Here is a 19,315-nt window from a genome sequence, read left to right on the forward strand (position 1 = left end):
TGCTTATAAAAAAGTGGAGTTCAGTGATCTGTGTTAATGGAGTCACTGCCGCCCAGGAACTCTGGGCAGGTTCCTGTCCCGTCAAGAGTGCTGGAGGCCGAACTTGGAATACAAGTTTAAGGTTCCCTAGAGGACGAAGGATAAGGAGCTGAGCTCCCCGCTCCCCCTCCCAGTCTGCGGCGGGAGAGGCCAACTCCGACCCTGGGTAAAACTCCCGGGGAGTCATCGCTGCTCCCACCTCCGCTTCTTCCCCCACGCTCCCACTCGGGGTCCCCTTCACAGCTGGGAGTCGCAGCGGTCGCAGCTTGGGTGGGTGGATGTGCTCGCCCACTGGTTCCCGGGAACTTGGGGGCGGCTGCTGAGCCCCGTCGATCGCGGAGGACTTGTATTCGCTTTCTGCACCCTCACCCCGGAGGGGAGCCGAGGGGTTTCCACCATGATCTCCCGGGTCTTCAGGGTGCGCATGTGGGCTCCGGTGGGCGTCCTGACCTCGCTGGCGTACTGCCTCCACCAGCGGCGGGTGGCTCTGGCCGAGCAGCGGGGGTCTGACGACCAGAATTCCGTCGACCGAAGCCTGCTGGAGTTGAAAATGGTGCAAGTCGTGTTTCGACACGGGGCGCGGAGCCCTCTCAAGGCGCTTCCGCGGGAGGAGCAGGTGAGAGATCGGCGGGGCTGGTGGGGCGAGGACTGTGTGGCCATCCAGTGGCGGGCCGGGCTCTTCGCCCCAACACACACCACCTTTGGAATTTTACTCTCACGGAGCGGGGGTTCGGGCTGGGTCCAGACAAAGGGAAAACATTTTGAGCAAAGGTGCTGGCCTGCTGCCCGCCCCCGCCCCCCCAAGACCCCTCGGGCTCTCGGATTGTAGGGCAGACCGGAAACTTCCAGTTACGCCCCCCGCTGGCTGTGATGAAGCACAGCTAGTAGTAGTAGTGTGCTTCCCATGGTGCGTATAAATCTCCTAGGATCTTGTTAAAATGCAGATTCTGATTCCGCCGACGTGGGGTAGGGCCTGAGAGTCTGCATTTCTAATAAATATTTGTGGGAACTTGAGTACAAGGGTGTAGTGCATTTATGTGTGACCATTTTGACGATTGTCAAAGAGCTGCAGGGACCTTTGTGACAGGAACCACCCTAACTGGGGTCACAGTGGATAACAGAGGTTAATACCTTTGGGAACAGATTTTACTGCAGCTTTCTCTCAGGGTTTGCTGGATACCATTTGAGATCCTGAAGATTTTTTTGGTAACAAGTGCTGTATCTTGGAGCTCTCCTTTTTTATTTTGGGTTCCTAAACCTATTGTGGAAGGAATCTGAGGTAGGAAAAAAAATGTTTAATTGTTTAGTCTTGTGGCTTATGTCTTAAAATCTACCTGGTTTTGGTCAGGATAATTATGATTAAAGTACAAGTAGTCAGTTTTGAAAATGATTACCCTCTCTGGATTTGACTCTTGGGGAGAGCCAGTAAAGATCTCTGGCCTTTCATAGCAGGCAGGCCTGTGATTAAAGAACTGTCTTCCTAGTGAAGATAAATAGGAAACCTGAAATCCCCAGGCATCCAGGTGTCAAACTTAACCTGTGGGGTGCTTTTGCATTGTTGGTTCTCCAGGTTGATGTTGGAGCAGGTTCAACAGGATGTCCAAATCTGATACTAGACATACTCATGGTGACAGCTGCTTTTAAGAAACCCTCAAGGTTGTACAACTCACATTGTACAACTGAAAACCCAGTTTTTAAAGCTGGCCACACATGAAATCAAACCTCTAAAGCACTTCCCACAGAAATGAATAAATTTTGTCAGGCATTTAATTCTATTATCAGGCTTCTAGTTAGCCTTTCTATGTGGCTATACCACGTTCTATCTGGTGCCTGAATTCCATTCCTTTCCTTCTCTTTCTTTCTTTCCTTTTTTTGGATACTTTGACCTTTTTTTCAGTCTCTTACTTTGCCTTTTTATATTAGGTCACTAAATTTTCCTTATAGTTTTGTACATAGCCCATCTCTTGTGTACTCCCCTTTCTTCGCCATTTATTCTCGGTCCAGAAAGGCTGTATGGAAAATGACATACAAGAATAGAAGACAAAGTTATCAGTGGTGGCAGTGAATAAAAGTCTGAATGTCTAAGCCTGGACCTCCTACAGACAGTATATGTGCTCCCTAAAGGACCCAGAAACAGATTTAGATTCTTTTAGGGCTTTCTCCTGAGCCAGTGGATGTGTGATGAGTATCTTCTGCCTTTATGCTGGAAGCGGCAGTTGTAGCTCAGGTAGACTGCCGGCTTCATTCAATTTCTGTCTTTGTAGCCACAAAATATAGAGAATCTGAGTCCTCGGTGTTATTTTGCAATTAGATAAGGCACATTACCTCTTTTGCCTGCTCACATTCTCTAGACTTTAGGCAGATGCACTGAACGTCTTTGGTTATCTTGTATAAAGCCTTGTGCATAAAAGCGAGGGGTAGAACCAACTCTTGTTCAACTTAGGCTATGAGCAAGTATCATCAGCCTCCTGTAACTTGTTTCTGGATATTCTCTCTCAGGTTTTTTTTTCAAGCTCCAATTTAATAGAGGTTGTTATTGGGATTTTCTAATCTTCGTGGTTCTGCTATTAATTATAGTCAGAAAGGACCTTGACAACAATTCTAAAACTAAAATTGCCTTTGGTAGATATTTCCAGACTTCTGACTAGTTTATAGAGAAACTTATGTGACAAGTCAATCCATTCAGTTATCTCACAAATCCTCAGAAAATATCATTGTTTAAAACTAGATGTTTTATTGAGTTGTTTTCTTATGGCTTGAATGGCTGATGAATTAACCTATCTTCCTAAAAGTTGTATCTGTGCTCTGGAAATAAAACTCTGGAACTTGATTGTCCATTTTTTCTGGTTGTTAGATTAGATCCAGGTACGCTTTCAAAAGATAAATTTGGCCCTACTTTTGGATTTCCCTCAGCGCCTCTCTATATGATGGCAAAATAGCCCCCAACCCAGGAAGATTCCTCAGTTTTTATAAAATTAAGTCCAACGCGTTCCAGCTCCACTGTTCATGAAGACATTTGGGTCCATATTTATTTGATAGTGTAGATGAGCTAGGAAGGATAATGTCAGTATCAGTGTTGATTAATACTTATTCAAAACTCAGCTAAGAGCAGCAGTTTTCAGGAAGCATTACACAAAGGATGTGCCAGTCAATACATTCATTCCTGTGCAGTGGTGGTTCTTAACCTTGGTGGGACATTGGACTCAACTGGGGAGCTTTAAAAAATACTGATGCCTAGGTCTCTCTCCCAGAGATTCTGATTTAATTGACCCAGAGCATCCAGATATGGTAAAAGCTTCTCTGGTGAAGCTTTAGAATTATCTGGACTGGGTAGCATTTAAAAAACTGAGGCCCCATCCCCAGGAGATCTGGATGTCATTAGCCCAGGAGGGGGCTCAGGCATCAGTAACTTTAAAACAATTTCCCAGTGATACTACTGTGCAGTGTGCAAGGTTTCAAATCATTAGTTTATTCTAAAATCTACACCTGGAAGTTCTTGTTTACTTTTACGTAGATTTTTTTTCTTTTACCTGAATGTAGCATATTGATCCCAGTGTAGTACTGTCTTCACGGAAATGTGCTTTGGTGAGATGCTATCATTCTGTGTCGAGGGAACAATGAGAAACAATCCCACAAAACTCATTGCTGTGACTACTGAAAAGATGTTCATTATATCCTCTTTATGAGGACCCTTGGGAGGAATTTGTCTGTTAGCATGAGAAATGGTGTGCTTCTCCTGAACAGTTGCCTTGCTTTTATCTTTAAGCTTGTCTAGCTGATCAAGTTTCTCCTTGTACATAAAAGCCAGAAAGCTTAGTGCTGACTCTTTTGGCCCACCTACAGTAAGTATATGGATCTTTATAGCATATATTTTTTTGAGAAACTATTACTGTATCCATATTTTTGGTCCCTATATACTCATTTGCTTTTGTCTTTCTTGTCTACTTTGAATTGCTTATCTTACTGTATTTTAGGTATTGCTACCACTTACTTTAAGTTAGTTCTTGAAAATGGAGTATAAGTAAATAAAATTATAAAGTTAGTCTTTGCCAGTAACTCCAAAGCTGAAAAGCAGGCACAAGAATGAGGGTGTGTATGTGGGATGGACACCATGTATGCAGCTCATGTATCATCCATCCTTGAAAATTTGAAAATGTGTACTCTAGACTTGACATGACCTAGACCTCAGGAGTCATCTCCTAGGGAAACCAGAGATCCTCTGTTGGTGAATGCACCTAACAGGAGGAGTTTCTTAGTGTGGCTGAGCGAGCCCTGTGGACCTGGTATCAGGACCTGTGCTTAGACACTGGGCTTACAAGGATGGTTAATTCAATCTCAGCTGTAAAAGAGAAAAGAGTTTACAATGTGATGAAGGAGAGAGACAAAACAGATTCCAATTATGGGAATATGCGGGGAGTGCTGGGAACTCAAAGGAGATGTCTGAAACTTAAATTGTACAAACCTGAACTCAGTTTGGTAGCTATTCTTCTGTCTTGGCCTTAGTTTTAGTCAAGGAGTTCCTCCATTACCCTTTACCACCTTTACCCAGACTCAAAATGAAAGTCATTTTCTCTTTATTCTTTCTTGTTTACCTACCAATATCGCCTCCAAATAAAGCTTTTATCTACTCACTTGCCAGGTTTGACTCAAAAGTCTTGAATCCACCCCTTCTATTCCTGCTGCCTGAGATGAGGCCTTAGGCTCTCACCAGCTCTATGGCAGACATCCTGAAATTGGCTTTTCTGCGTTGAGTCTTTCCATTTCAATTGTGATCTATACTGATGGCTTTCAAACTATTCTATAGAGCCTGCTGGCTAAGGGCTGAGTGGCTAGGGTTCTGAGTTCCCACTCCTACTTAAACTCGAGGAACTCCAGTTTTTGCCTTTAAACGTACAAATCTAACTCAACCTGATATTTGCTAATTAAAAAGTTTGAAAACCACTCCCAGGTTGAGGGAAACCAAGCCACTTCTTTCCTCTATATATTCTTCCCCGTCTCCGCTTTGCTCAAGCTTTCTACCTATTCTTAGAATTCTGAATACCACCCGCTCTTCTTACCTACCTCTTCCTCTCAAGTCCTGGTCTCTGCTTGTCTAAATCCTATTCATTTCAAATACCATTCCTTCCATGAAACTTTTCCTGAATCCTCAGCCAGAAGAGAAAGTCTATCTTGCCTTTGAACTACTATGGCCTTCCTCTGGTTTCTTGTAGCACATAGTTTCTATTTTAGTTCTGCTATCATTTACATACATAGCTTGCTGTCTCTACTAACCGGAAAATCCAAAAAAGGCAGGGTCATGTTATCTCAATGTTGGTATCTTCCACAGGATCTAGCAAATCGTTGAAGCTATTTTTTTCCCCCCCTTGGCCGCGCAGCTTGTGGGATCTTAGTTCCCCAACCGGAATGGAACCTGTGCCCCCTGCAATGGAAGTGCAGAGTCCTAACCACTGGACCGCCAGGGAATTCCCTGTTGGAGCTGTTAATTATACCTACTGTGTGCCAGACCCTTTGTTGGACATCCAAAATGCAGAGGTCAATAGATGACACAGGCTCTGCTCTCAGGAGCTAAGTCTACTGGGCAGGACAGACTAGTAAAGGGACTTGTCTAATACAGTTTGGTAAAGGCTACCAAAAAGATCCACTGAGGCTGCTGTGAGAGCGCAGGGCCAAGGTCACAGCTTCTGGGAACATTTAAGCTGTTTTGTGGAATGAACAGAAGTCTTTCCAGACGAAAGGGAAAAGAAAATTCCAGGTAGAAGGAACATGAGGTTGAAAGGCCAGGAGGTGTGGGGATGGTGTTCGAGGAAGCAGAGCTGTGTGGCTAGAGAAGAAGTGTGTAGGGCAGGGAAGAATTGATGAAGAGAAAGAGGCAGGGGCCATCATGCAGCCATGAGCCCTTGAAGGGTTTTATGAAGGGAAGTTATAGGATTAGAACTTTGAAAGGAGGAGCAGTGATTAAAAGATTGTAGGAAGAAGGTCTCGGCTCTGAACACCCAATCTTCCGATATCAGTTGCTGTAGCACCAGCAGGGGAAGAGGCTCAGGTGTTTGGAGACCAGGTGCAGGTGAGGCTGAGACAATGCCTTTTGGAAGAATGGACCTGGGACTCCCAGTAGCCATCTCCTGGGATATTTCTGGGAGGCACCAGGATAAATACAATGCTGTGTGACCTCGTAGGTTTTCAAATGTTAGTTTTAAAACAAAATGAAGCAGTAAGAAATTGAGTTAAATATTGTAAGTGCTGTAGGAATTCAGAAAAGAAGACAGCCACTGAAAGCTGGAGCAGTCACAGATGGGGAGGTAAGGCTTGAGCTGTCATTGAACCTTGGAGAGAAGCCGGATGGACAGAGAGGGGCAGGAGTCCCTCTGAGCAAGGGAGGCAAGCTGAAAGAAGACGTAGAGGAAGCAGTGGGTATGGTCTGGCCTGGGTAGGGGAAGAGAGAGGCGTAGTGGCAGTACAGCTGGGGACAGAGGCTAGGGCAAAAGTCCGGAAAGGCAGATGCTTCTCTCTTAGAACATTAGGAAAAAGCTGTTGATACGATGAGAGTGGCCTAGCAAGATTAATCAGGTGGTTATGTATATATGGTTTGGGGGGTGGGAGGGAGAGAGCCTGTCACAGGACTTTGCCTGAGGCAATAAGGTTTTATACTCTAATAATAAGATAAAAGAAGGACCAGTGGGAGTAACATTTTTTCTAGCCAGTGATCCACAGGGTTTGGGGTGGGGATGGGGGAGCAGTGGGGCGAGTCAGAGGTTTGAGTCTTGGGAAATAGGATTGGGGTAGGCTTGAGAATCATAGTCAGTTGGGAAGAGGGGCTGGTATATGGGATTAGAAGAAAAGACTTTTGTTTTTAAAATTGAAGTCATCACATCGGACTCAATGCGTGTAAGAATTTTATGGGCAGTTGGAGCTGTGAGGCCTATGACTACTTGTTATGTTTCGAAAATCAGTACGGTTGGGGCAGGGGCCAGATTGCAAGGAATAAAGGAAGATGGTGAAGAAGTGAAGGTTTCTTAGAGGGCAGCTACTTGTTTGAGAAGTTGGATGAAAGGAAGGGAAATACGTAGTAGTTACAAGAGTCCTTAAGGAGGGGCCATAAAAGCCTGCAGGTTGATTTCTTAAAAATTCTTAAGTATATGGTCACTGAGATTATATCATATTCATTCACTTATTCAGTCATTAGTTCATTCATTCATTCGCCACGGCACTCTGGGTGCTTCTCCCCTTTACTTCAGTCTGGGCTTAGTGCCAGAGCAACCCCTTAACAGTGAGTACTAGTGTAGCAATAACAGGACTTGGGCTGAGGAGACCTGGAATAATAAATCGCAGTCTTTTCTTCCCTTAATTGGAGATGGAGTTAAAGTTTCCTTCCTTCCTTCCCATAGGAAGGCTGCTTGTCTAGTGTCAGTGTGATTCTAGCTATGTGCTGCTGGATATTAATGCTCTAAGTTTCAAGAACCTTTTTAAACAACGTGTTGTTTTTTTGTGGTCACAACAGGTAGAGTGGAAACCCCAGCTGCTAGAGGTCCCACCCCAAACTCGGTTTGATTACACAGTCACCAATCTAGCTGGTGGCCCGAAACCACATTCTCCTTTCGACTCTCAGTACCACGAGACCACGCTGAAGGTGAGCGATGCTTCCCTGCTCTGGGAAAGCCCCCTGCAGAGCTGTGATGGTGTGCTCTGTCCTGAGGTTAGCAGGCCACCAGATGTTTTCATTCTTCTCTCCTTCCTCCCCCACCTCAGGGGGGCATGTTTGCTGGACAGCTGACCAAGGTGGGCATGCAGCAGATGTTTGCCCTGGGAGAGAGGCTGAGGAAGAACTACGTGGAGGACATCCCCTTTCTTTCGCCAAACTTCAACCCACTGGAGGTCTTGTGAGTCACTTGAAAAAGGGATGTTGCACCCAAATGTAAGGTCCTGAGCATGAGAAAACCTGCCCTGATGCCCCAGGTGGTTCCCACTCTCATCCAAGGTAGTCTGGGGGGATGTGAGGGCGGTCTGGCTGTGACATCTGTCACCCCATTGATCGCCAGCGTTGATTCTGCTGATCTGGCTAGCTAGGCGGGTGTCCCCTTCCTCTCCCACCTCTCCGTGTGTGTCCCTCCCGAAGCTGCACACTCGGTCGAAGAGGACGACCTTCCCCGATAGAGGAGGACTGTTCTCCGGTCAAGGGTATACGAGAAGCTGCTCTCCCCTGCTAGAACCTCCAAGGTAGTCTGGGAGCAGTTACCCTAGTACAGTAGGATTCAGTGAACAAGTGGTCACTGGAGGTCACATTCATTGGCCTTCAGGTCCCTTGGGCAGCCATCCCACAGAGAGATAAAGGATACTTCCCTGCCCTATAGCTCCCCTTATGTAGTCTTGAAAGCCTCCCAGCTGCTCTGTGGAATAAGGTGGAGTGTACATATAAATCTTCCTTTTGTGAGTTAATGTACCTTTTTGTTTTTTTCCCCAGCATTCGTTCCACTAACATATATCGGAATCTGGAGTCTACCCGGTGTTTGCTGGCTGGGCTTTTCCAATGTCAGAAAGAAGGTTTGAGTTTGGGGTCTACGAGTCAGCCCCTGTCCCTGAGGAGCCTTTTCTTCTCACTTCCAAAGCCCCGCTCTCTCTTTCTTGGTGTCTGTCCCCTTGGTCTCTCTCCTCCTGCTCATGTAGCTTCCATGGTGTACCTACTACTCTGGCAGGCCCCTCCCTGTCTGGCCTGCTGCTGCCCTCGCCAGCCTGACCTGCACACCTGCAGCAATGCATCAGCTGCTCTGATGCGCCTCTGGCTCCTGACTTCTTCTCTCAAGCGTCTACACAAGCTGCATGAGGCAGCCCCAGCCAGGTCTTGTGAACAGTACTGGGGCCTTTTTGTTTAGTAGCGACGCTGCTGAAAAGGAAGGAGGGCAGGAGGGACACTTCGCTGGGACATGGGTCTGCTGCTACTGCCCTGGTCTTGGTGATAATCCACAGCATGACCCAGATGGTATTAACAGTATTCCGTACGGCCTTTCCTAGTTAAGAAAATCTGTCGAGTTTGGGTTTTGACCTATTCAGCCAGTGAATGAGCACAGCTAGTGGTTCTCAACCTTTTCACCACCAAGAACTACATTTATTATTTTCCCTTATGGATCTCATGTGTTGAGGCCCTTTGACTCTCAAATGAAGCCATATCTTGTCATTCGTAATTGATGGAAATTTACATTTAATTGCTGGTCTGAGTTTCAGATCATCATGACCTCACCAATATTAAAATACTAAAACGATGCCATAAGGCAGAGGTTCTTGTTATTTTCTTTAGCTTCTGTAGCAGTATCTCAAATAGAGATAAAACTTCCATCAGACTTTTAAAAAATTTGTAAAATACAGAACCTCCAGGCCAAAGGAGGCTGGGCTTGCCCCCAGCTGGCTTGAGTACTGCTGCTAATTAATTCTGGCTGAAGTTGGCTGAACACAGAGAGCCTAAGTAACATAAAGCAAACAGGATGGGCTGCTCCTTACCTCTTGGGAGCCCCTGAGTTTAGGAATAATCCAAAGTGCCTGGCCTTCTGAAAGCTGTTCACTTGCTCAGCTTCTAAAAGGCAAATGTCCTCTCCTCAGAACCACCTAAAGTGTCACTGAGGTAGGAAAGGTGTTTCTTGGTGCCAGGAAGGAAGTGGTATCATCACCAGCCTCCGGTGTGGCTGCCTGGGTAGCCGCTCCCTGCACTGGGCCCAGACATCCTCACAGTCCTGTGACTCCTGTCACAGCTACTTCCATGCCTTGGCCAGTGTCAGGGGATTTGAATAGACCTAAGAAGCCCACAAGGTGCTACCATTGGTGGAAGTGGTGCAACTTTGGGATATTGTTTCAAGAGTAAAATCCTAGAGAAGGCCCAGAAGGTTTTGAGTAAACTACAGAGAATCAGGCTGGTGGGGGGAAGCTGGAAGGTGTTGGTCTGCACCGTTTAGTCTTTCATTCATTCAGTGCACATCTGAGTGCCAACTCAAATGTGCCTTATTTATCATAAACTGTAGGTCCATTATCCAGACACTAATGTCAGGTACCAGGTAGGAATTATCATGTGTTAATTAGAGGTTTAAATCATAGTTACTATTATTCTCACATTTAAAGGACTTACTATACATCAAACATTGTTCTAAGAGCTTTGCGGATATTAACTTGTTTAATTCTTGTGATAACCCTGTGAGGTAGGTAACATTATCCCCATTTTACAGATAAGAGAACTAAGGCACAGAGAGGCTAAATGACTATCTGAGGAACACAAAGCTGGTAAATGGAGGAGCTGGGATTTAAACTCTGGCAGTCTGGTTTCACAATCCATACTCTTCACTCTTGTGCTCTCCTGCTTCTCAGAAAACATGTATATCTGGAGAGGGCCCCTGATCATTTGGTCTATTCTTTTTTACAATGTTTCCTGCGGAACCCCATAATTCTTCAGAGGGGTCAGAAACTACAGAAAAGGAGGGGGTTGGGGCATGCAGGTAGACTATACTTTGGACCCCTACCTTGAAGCCATCAGCACCTTTTCTTTTATTACCTTATCTAATAGTGGGAGAAAAAAGCTTCCACTGCTTTAGAAACAATTGAAAATTGCAGATACTAGTCTCATCCCTTCAATTTACACATGAGCCTCAGAGAAGGGAAGTGACTTTCCAGGGCCATCCTACTGGTTAGTTGTAGATTCAGGCCTAAACTCATGACTTTCAGTCTGATTTCCTTTTTCTGTCCAGACCAACAAAGTGTGTCTGAATTCTGGTATTCTACTCAAGTCACCATAGGCTACTTTTAAATACTGAGGTTTTGGCTATCAATAATTTGTTTGGAAATAATAGCTTTTTGGGGTTTAGATTCACCTAATCACTCCATGGATTGACCTCAGTGAATTCCAAAAAACTTCTCTGCCATCAGAGAAGGTGAGGCTTGAGCTGTGTAGAACAGGGCGCTACCACAGGCCATTGCCATCTCTGGCACAGAGCAAAGCGTGGGAAGGTGTTAGAGCACTTTTCTTGGGCATTGTTGGATGGGACAAGGGTACTCGTGAGCTCTGGGCAGGATCAAGCTGCTGCGAGGTCTGTAAGAACACTGTTTGTAGTCTAATCTTTGGTTCCTGGTAGTTCATCTGGAAGCCTGGTTTTTCTTTTGGGGGAGGCCATGGGGTCTGAGAGAATTTGTGACCCTGTGGCCACCTTTCTCAGATTGTCATGTCAGTCACCATATTGGCCTATAGGATCGGACTTTGGAAAGCAAGAATGTCACCTAGTTCTGATAAAGTGAGGGAGGACGCATTCTTTATTAGAATCCCCAGGTACTGGTGGTACCTCGAGGTGACGTTTTTTGGAATGGGTCCTGGACGTGCCAGTCTGATCGGCACCTGTACCTGCTCTCGGCTATAGGTGGCCCAGCAGGAGAGGTTGTGCTGGACAAAACAAGGCTGCTACTGCTTTCTCCATTGCTCAGACCGCAGCAGAGCTCCTGTTGGCAAGGCCAGGGCATGTTGAAGGCATTCACTGTCCTTAAGGAGTAACCTCGGTGATCTGCCTCTGGGATCAGCTCCGTCTGTATAGACAGAGAGAAGAAGAAGGGGGTGGAGCTGCTGGGAAGAACAAGCTGAAGCCTCTTCCCGCCTGTGCTTCCCACATTCCTTCCAGGACCCGTCATCATCCACACTGATGAAGCAAGCTCTGAAGTCTTGTACCCCAACTACCAAAACTGCCGGAGCCTCCGGGAAAGAACCAGGTAACTGCCCCTGATTCTTGCTCACCAGGGGGTGAACAGGCAGCGTTTTAACACCTTAGCTGGCAGGCGCTCCCTGAACTGAGGGCCTGCCCAGGCTGGCCGTGCTGGTGGATAAGGGATGAAAGAGATTGCATTAAGCTCAGGTCTGACATCAACTGTCCAGGAAGTGAGGCAGCTCTTGCTCACAGCGACAGGCTAATAGTGAAGGTACAGGGTGCCTGGGGAGAGCCACACGCAGGGCTGGAAAGATGGTGTATACAGCCGTGAGTGGGGCTTTGCCATTTACCAAGCAATATCCTCTCTTCAGTCCTTCAATGCTCTCAGATGGGGCAGATTAAGAACCTTACAGAAAAGATGATTAAATAAAGATGAGCAAGTCAGTCATCAAGCTGCAAATCCAGACGGACAAGCAGAGGAAGACACAGCTTCCCCTTTTCTTACCAGCGTTCCGCCGTATAGGATAGATTGGTTTGGGCTGGTGGCACTTTTCAGTTTTCAGGTATTTCTGGGCTGCACTAAGCCTGTGTAGTATGTGTTCCCCCAGAAGAAGGAGAATGCTGCTTTCAAGCAGACCTGGCCATGCTTGCACTGTTTTTGATCATGCTGGAGTGGGATTTGGAAAATCCGGGTTATTAGTCTAGTCCTGGTACATACGAACTTCCTTTGACAAGTCATTTGACCTCATAGAGTCTTAGTTTATTCATCTATACCATGGCAATAATACTAGCTAACCCCGATGAGTCGTCGTTGAAGGTTAAATGAGATCCCCAGTGAAGAATTGTATACACTTTGTCAGCTGTTAGTCACTCCACAGTGTGATGAAATATAAGGAATAACTTGTTATTTTTTGGCAGAGGCCGGAGGCAGGCTGCTGCTTTGCAGCCAGGGATCTCAGAGGACTTGAAGAAGGTGAAGGAAGGGATGGGCATTGCCAGTAGCGATGGAGTGGACTTCCTCATCCTCCTGGACAACATGGCCGCAGAGCAGGTGGGCTGGCGGTCCGCCTCGGGCCCTGGGGGTGGGGGACCCCGGGGGAGGCTTGGTGGGCTGCCTCCTGAGTTAGAACCGGGTGGAGAGCTCCTGGCTTGGAGGCAGCTGTGATAGGACTTACAGACAGAATGGACGTGGGAACCGAGGGATAGGGAACAATCAAGGAGGACCCCTTACTGGGTTAGGAGCCCAGACATTTAACTCTCAACCAGAGTTTCTTAAAGCACATTCACCAGAATGCCCATGATGTGAGCGTGTATTACGTGGGCAGGCAGGGGTTGGGGCGGGTGATGGTAGGGAGAGATTATTGTCTAAAAATTTTGGAATCCCTCTTTACTGTATCACTTTTTGGAGAGTCTATACACACGTCAGCATATTAAAGAATCTGAGAAGCCTGTCGTAAAGAAAGTTGGTTAATCCTTAAGTCTGTTTTTCTCAAACTTGTTTAGCCGTAGAATCTTTTTTATCTAATGAATACTGAAAAGACCGCACAATAGGAAATGCTGCTCTAGATTCAAAAGTCAGACACCCAAAGGCAGTATAGCCTGGACCTTCCTTCCTTCTCTTGTGAAGTTGACGGTGTGCCCTGAAGGCAGAAAGGCACCTTGTGCTTATGCATAAAATAGGTTTAAGGTTAATAAACAAGAGTTTGCATATATAACATATTAATATGGCATACTTTTTAGAAATCATCTTGGGGAAAATGAAGGCCAAGTAGAAATTTATGAATTCCTTGCCTTGTATTTTATTCAATTTTTTTTTTTTTTTTTTTTTTTTTTTAGCTTAAGAAAATACAAATGCTTTTTTACTTTGGGGTAGATGAGAAGTATCAGAAAGAGAGGAAAAACAATTTTTTTTCCTGGGCCTTTAGATCTGGAGGAATAGCTTCTGACAGGCCTTGGGGACATAGTTTTTGAGCTCTCCCCAGGAGAAGACAGGCCCCCTAGGGCTCCATGAAAGCTGATTGGCTGCCAGGCTCAGTGGATGAGAAGCATTTCTTTCAAAACCTGTACCCTTGGACCTTTCAGGTGCACAGCCTCCCGAGCTGCCCCACGTTGAAGAGGTTCGCATGGATGATTGAGCAGAGAGCGGTGGACACAGCCTTGTACATCCTGCAAAGGGAAGACAGGTGAGGAACCTCTTCGGCTGCTGGCATAAAGTCACGCTTGGTCAGGCCTCCCAGTGTGTGGGGAAGGGGGCTCATCAGGCCTGCTCACACTTGTTAGCTGGCATCTCTGTGTGCAGAGGCCGAGATCACCCCATTCTGCTGACCTTCTGAATGGACTCAGCCCTAGGTCCTTACATTTCCAGAGCTGGGACTAGTGACCTAGTGCTTCCATTCACTGTTACACAGAACCGGGAGCCACCACTCGACTGGGTTTCTCTTAATCACTGACTTTTTCCTTTGCTTTAAGTTTCAAAAGATTTGGGTGGCGGGGGATGCTGAAGGAAGAATCATTATTGCTACTTTATTCATCACATTACAATTTACAAAGCACCTTCCTGTTCTCGCTGTGAGGTAGGTGTCATTATCCCTGACAAGCCCAAGTCCTCACTTTAGAGATGGAGAAACTGGACCTGAGAGATGTGGGCTACCTTGCCCAGGCTCAGCCAGCAAGTGGCAGAGGCGGGACTTGAACCCAGATCTTCTGACCGCCAATCCTGTGTTTTCTCTATTTTACTGGTACTTAGGGCTCTGTTTTTAGAAGACCTATTTCCTGACTACCAGAATGGAGAGTGCCGCTCTTACCAAATTTCAAAAAACACCTTTCTGTGATTGGTTCAAAGCATTCAGCTTGTCCTCAGAATAGGGGACTTGGTAGAGAGGGGAGATGGGAAGTAGAGGAACAGTCCTGGGAAAGATGAGTGGGAGGAAAAAGCAGCTAACATTTCAAGAATTTGCTTGGTCTTGCATAAGCATAGGAGCCTCTGCCTGCTTTTCTCCCACGCAGAGTCAGCGTGTCCACTTTGCACTTGCCTCGGGCATCTGGAAGGCTCCAGTCGCGCCACTCAGCTTGCTGCCACTCCCTGTGACTTGTCTCCTTCCCTCATCTTTTCCTGAAGTGGCCCCACTGGACCTAAATTGTCACTCACTGCCTTCCCCTCCACCAACACATACACACATATTTAGTAAATATATTAGGCTTTGCGGCCCGTGTATTGTCCGTTGCATCCGCTCATCTCAGCCCATGTAGCGTGAAAGCAGCCATAGATCATACGCAAACAAATGGGCACAACTGTGTTCCAATAAAACTCTATTTACAAAAACAGGCAGGTGGGTTGGATTTGGCCCATGGCCATAGTTTGCTTTCTCCTGGTGTAAAGCGTTTCAAACAAGACCTGATCCATTCTCCTTTCCGTTAGCCTTGGTTTCGTAAAACTGATGTTTCTTCAAGGACAAATGGTTACAACTTCACAGTGCCATCCAACTTGGCTTGGCCTGCACACATTCTTCTGGAAAGCGTATTTGCATACTCCTCAGCTATTGCTTCAATTTTCCTTGATTTATAAAGGTGGCCATTTACCCAGTCACCATGAATAAAGATTGGTCTAAGCCAATCATGGCAACCCCGCTTCCTTTTGTCAGTGATTGGGTTCTGGGAATTCTGGGAGAGGTTTTTTTTTTTCCTCTTTGATAAAAAGTGTGAGGCACCCAAACCAAACCTTTTTGCTACTTACTAGCCCCCATCTTTCAGCTTTGTTTGCTACTGTGAGAAGACATGCTTTGAGTAGAGGTACCACCTTGTGATCATGAGGTTGACAGTCCTGAGCATGAAAGTGGTGGAGCCACAGCGCCAAGCCTGGGAGCACTAGTGTTGAACTTCTTGTTAGATAAATAAGAGAAGTCCTTATGGTCTAAATTCCAAAGAAGCGTAGGAAGTGTAGTTTAGGCAGTTCCTTTGGATGGCTTTTCTAAGGGCCTTCTGGAATTCCTGGAATCCATTACACCGTGTCCTTCCCAGTTTTGTTCTTTTAACCGTGAAGGCCTACTTCTCCATGACGTGTCCTGTCTCAGCTGTGTTCATACGAGGTCTGTATCCTGCTGCTGTTATTGTTGGCAGGCTTTGCGCACAGAGTGCCCTCAGACTCGTGGCAGCGCTGTTTCTCTCCTTACTGCCTGTCTCTGTCCCTCACGCATCACCTGTCTTTTCTCAGCTCTGTCTCATTGGGCTCATGAGGTTCAAGGGGGCAGAACTAGCCTGCATCACTTGTGTGCCAAGTGCCCACTGGGTACTTAAATATTGTTTACTCGCCATAGGGAAAGCCTTCAGATGGCAGTGGGCCAATTCCTCCACATTCTGGAGAGCAACCTGCTGAAAGTCGTGGACCCTGCCACTCCGCCCGGCAAGACCAGGTACCTGGCCCAGCAGCTCGGCTTGGTATGGCTGAGGGCATTGGGGTGGGGGGTGGGGGGTGGCGTCTGGCTGCAGGGAGCGAACCCAGGTTCTAGGAGGGCAAGAACGAGGCTGTCAGTGACTGAAAGTAGATGTTTAAGAGGCCACGTGTCCCAGAGACATTCACAACATTTCTACCTTTCTTCCTGCCACACCTGTCCTACCATGTTCTGAAATTTTATTTTAGTAAAAAAGAACCCTAAATTTATTTTTCCTTTTTTCCTTTTTTTTTTAACTAATTGAACATGTGTCCAACGGAGTAGCTAATTAGGACATCACACTGATTTGGTATTATAATAGCCCCAAACACTGATAATTGCTTAATAGATTGTTTAAACAACTTCACTGAATATACAGGAAGGTAGGATTTCTACTGGGCATTTAAAAATGTTGGAAGTGGCTCGTGAACCTCCACTGCCACTTTTGGAGTGCCTGGAACCCCAGGTTAGGGACCACGGATTTGGAATGTTATGTGTCCTGGGCACTTGCTAAGCAAAGTGTGGTCTGCAGATAAACAGCTTCACTGTCACCTGGGGTTGTTAGATTTTCTGGCCCCAGCCTGACCCACTGAATCAGAATCTGCATTTTAACAAGACACCCAGGTGGTTTGTAAGCACCCTAATATTGGAGAAGGACTGTTGTAGACTGCCTTCTTGAGAGAAAGAATTGTACATAGTTAGAAATGCGCGATGAGTGTGGGAAAGGTAGGGGACAGTGAGTTGAAATAGGAACATTTAGGAACTTTGGGCCTAGATTTATAATAGCAGATCATGTGAATGCCCTTCCCTGCCCTTCACAGACCTGCAATGACAATGTATTTCTTACTGGCCTTTGCCACCTTGCCCCGCCTCGGCCTTGTGTCTGTAGAGTCCTGTAGGGTCCAATGCTAGCCTTCTAGGTTGGGGGTCAACAAATAAAATCCTCAGTGTTTTCCAAGAGACAGATACAGGGATCAGGTAGATGTAGATTAAAAGGCAACTTTATTACTGATTAAAGCCCATTTAGAGAATGTATTGAGGGCCAAACAGGCATATTAATGAAATGGACTTAATTCCCCTAAACTGCAACCTTCCCCAACAAGGAGAGCTTGCTCTGCTAAACTCATCACACAGCTGCGTGTAGGAAGAACATTTGCTGTAGGCAGGCGGGTCCCAAAGAGAGAAGAGAGGTAGGGCTGTGCCACACATGCCCAGTTTCTTCCTCAAAGCTCACCGGGGGAGGAGTATGTGGTTGGTTGGGCACGAGGAGGCCAGGAGAGCTACTCCAGTGGGGATCCCTCCTCATGAAAACAAGGGGCGTGCGGATAAGGGTTCTCCCCACGATCTACTTCAAAGGAGTTTTTTACTGGGCTCAACTGATTTGTAGATGTCACCGGTTTCCTCACTCGCGAAGGCAGCAGTGTCCTGGCCTCCAGAGGCCTAAGGTAAAGAATTAATTGTGGGGAACTGTTTTCTTGTTGCAGAAAGCTGTACCTCTATGCAGCTCATGATGTGACCCTCATGCCTCTCTTAATGGCCCTGGGGATTTTTGACCACAAATGGCCCCCGTTTGCTGTGGACCTGACCATGGAACTCTACCAGCACCGGGAGTCTAAGGAGTGGTTTGTGCAGCTCTATTACCGTGGGGAGGTGAGAGCTCTGGGGTGGGGTTGGGAGGTGGCTGGGCGACCCCACCCACCTGGTTTAGCACCGAGTCTCCCTCCTCGGGCCCAGGGAGTCTCCACTGGCACCTGAGCTCTCTGAATCCTCTCGAGGCTGTGGCCCAGGGTTAAGGCAGAACTGGGCATATAGTGGCAGGCTGGGACTTGGGCCTTATCCCTTATCTCCTAAGAACAGGACCGCCCTTCTCTTCCCCTGAGCGTCTCTGCCAGGATGTAACACCCTGACTGTGAGGCCTGTTTTGACAATGAATGATGCTGTCTTTGGGAGGTGATGTTTACTCTCAGTACTCCTGGTGCCTTGGCTGCTTCAGCAGGTTGCTATCCAGGGCAGGGGCTAGATCACTCCCCACGGCTTAGACCTTTAGCTTTCCCAGCTTGGGAGTAAACATGAGTGTGTTTTCCCAGTCAATTCAACCAACAGTTCTTGAGGGACTTTCACAAGCAGGGCATAGTGCTCTTAATCTGGAAGCTGACCAGTTAATGGGACCTTCCTGGCTGTTATATGTGTGTATACACACACCATTGGGTCAAAGCCTTTCAGAGCTCCGGGCACAGCTGAAAACAGCCAGATGGGGTCCTCAGTGCCTCTGCTGAGTTCTGTCTCTTCCACAGGAGCAGGTGCCAAAAGGTTGCCCTGACCGCCTCTGTCCACTGGACAAGTTCTTGAACACCATGTCAACTTATACCTTGAGCCCAGAAAAATACCACACACTCTGCTCTGAAGCACAAGTGATGGGACTTGGAAATGGAGAGTGAGTGATTTGTACAAGTAGGATGTGTTGATTTTTTAAATAAAATGCCTTTACACAATGCCTCCAGCTGTTGTGTTTGGGAAAGGCAGGAACAAGGGTTAAGGTACCTTAACATAAGGGAAGGGTATTTCCCTCCTGTAGGTATATTAGGGTCTCTTCTTGAAAGGAAAAGGCGTGTAATGTTGAGACCAGAATGATATATCCTATTTTGTGGCTTGATTTCCATGGCCAGAAGCAGCTGCCTGTGGCATAGGCTGGGGACATCATGACCCTATAGAATTGAGTGTGGGTTTGGACTTCAGTTCTTTTTTCTTATCTTCATTTCACAAACATATACTGAGCACCTACTAAGTAGTGATCATTATAAAGGTGAAAGGTTACTGCCCTCAAGTTGTTTCAGTCCAGTAGGAGAGGCAGATAAGTGAATCGGTGGTGGCAATACAGTATATTTCATTCTGTGATAAGGTAGATCAGGGGCTACTTGAGTACAGAGAAGACACCCCCAGCCCCAGTTGGCAGGGGCTGCGGGGAGCAGTTAAACGCTTCTTGGGACGTTCTGTCCTGATCTGAATAGAGAAAATGAGGGAGTAGGAGTTAACCAGGTAAGCAAGAAGGAAGTGGTGTTATGTAAAAGGCAGGCTTGAAGGTCAGGGCACGTTGCTGGGCAATGAGGTGGGGCCCTGCTGTGGAGACCTGGCAGGAAGGACACTGGCTTCTGGTGGCTGGAGCTCCAGGAGCGTGGATGAGGGCTC

General features: G+C 46.7%; 1 protein-coding gene across 2 annotated transcripts; it reads left to right on the plus strand.

Moving 5' to 3' along the window:
• The first annotated feature begins 6 nt into the window (after positions 1–6).
• ACP6 (acid phosphatase 6, lysophosphatidic) lies at positions 7–18,623 on the plus strand. Of its 2 annotated transcripts, XM_082367809.1 has the most exons (11): positions 44–205; positions 515–655; positions 7,538–7,666; positions 7,786–7,916; positions 8,498–8,577; positions 11,679–11,766; positions 12,621–12,753; positions 13,785–13,885; positions 16,016–16,111; positions 17,614–17,779; positions 18,424–18,623. In XM_082367809.1, the coding sequence occupies exons 2-11, from the start codon at positions 590–592 to the stop codon at positions 18,565–18,567; spliced, it is 1,134 nt and encodes a 377-aa protein (XP_082223935.1). In that variant the 5' UTR covers positions 44–205; positions 515–589; the 3' UTR covers positions 18,568–18,623. The 2 variants fall into 2 exon arrangements, with proteins under 2 accessions (XP_082223934.1, XP_082223935.1); XM_082367808.1 differs by having other exon boundaries at positions 7–655.
• The last annotated feature ends 692 nt before the right edge of the window (positions 18,624–19,315 follow it).

The sequence above is a fragment of the Balaenoptera borealis genome, assembly GCF_965194805.1.
Source record: "Balaenoptera borealis genome assembly, chromosome: 1".
NCBI lineage: Eukaryota > Metazoa > Chordata > Mammalia > Artiodactyla > Balaenopteridae > Balaenoptera > Balaenoptera borealis.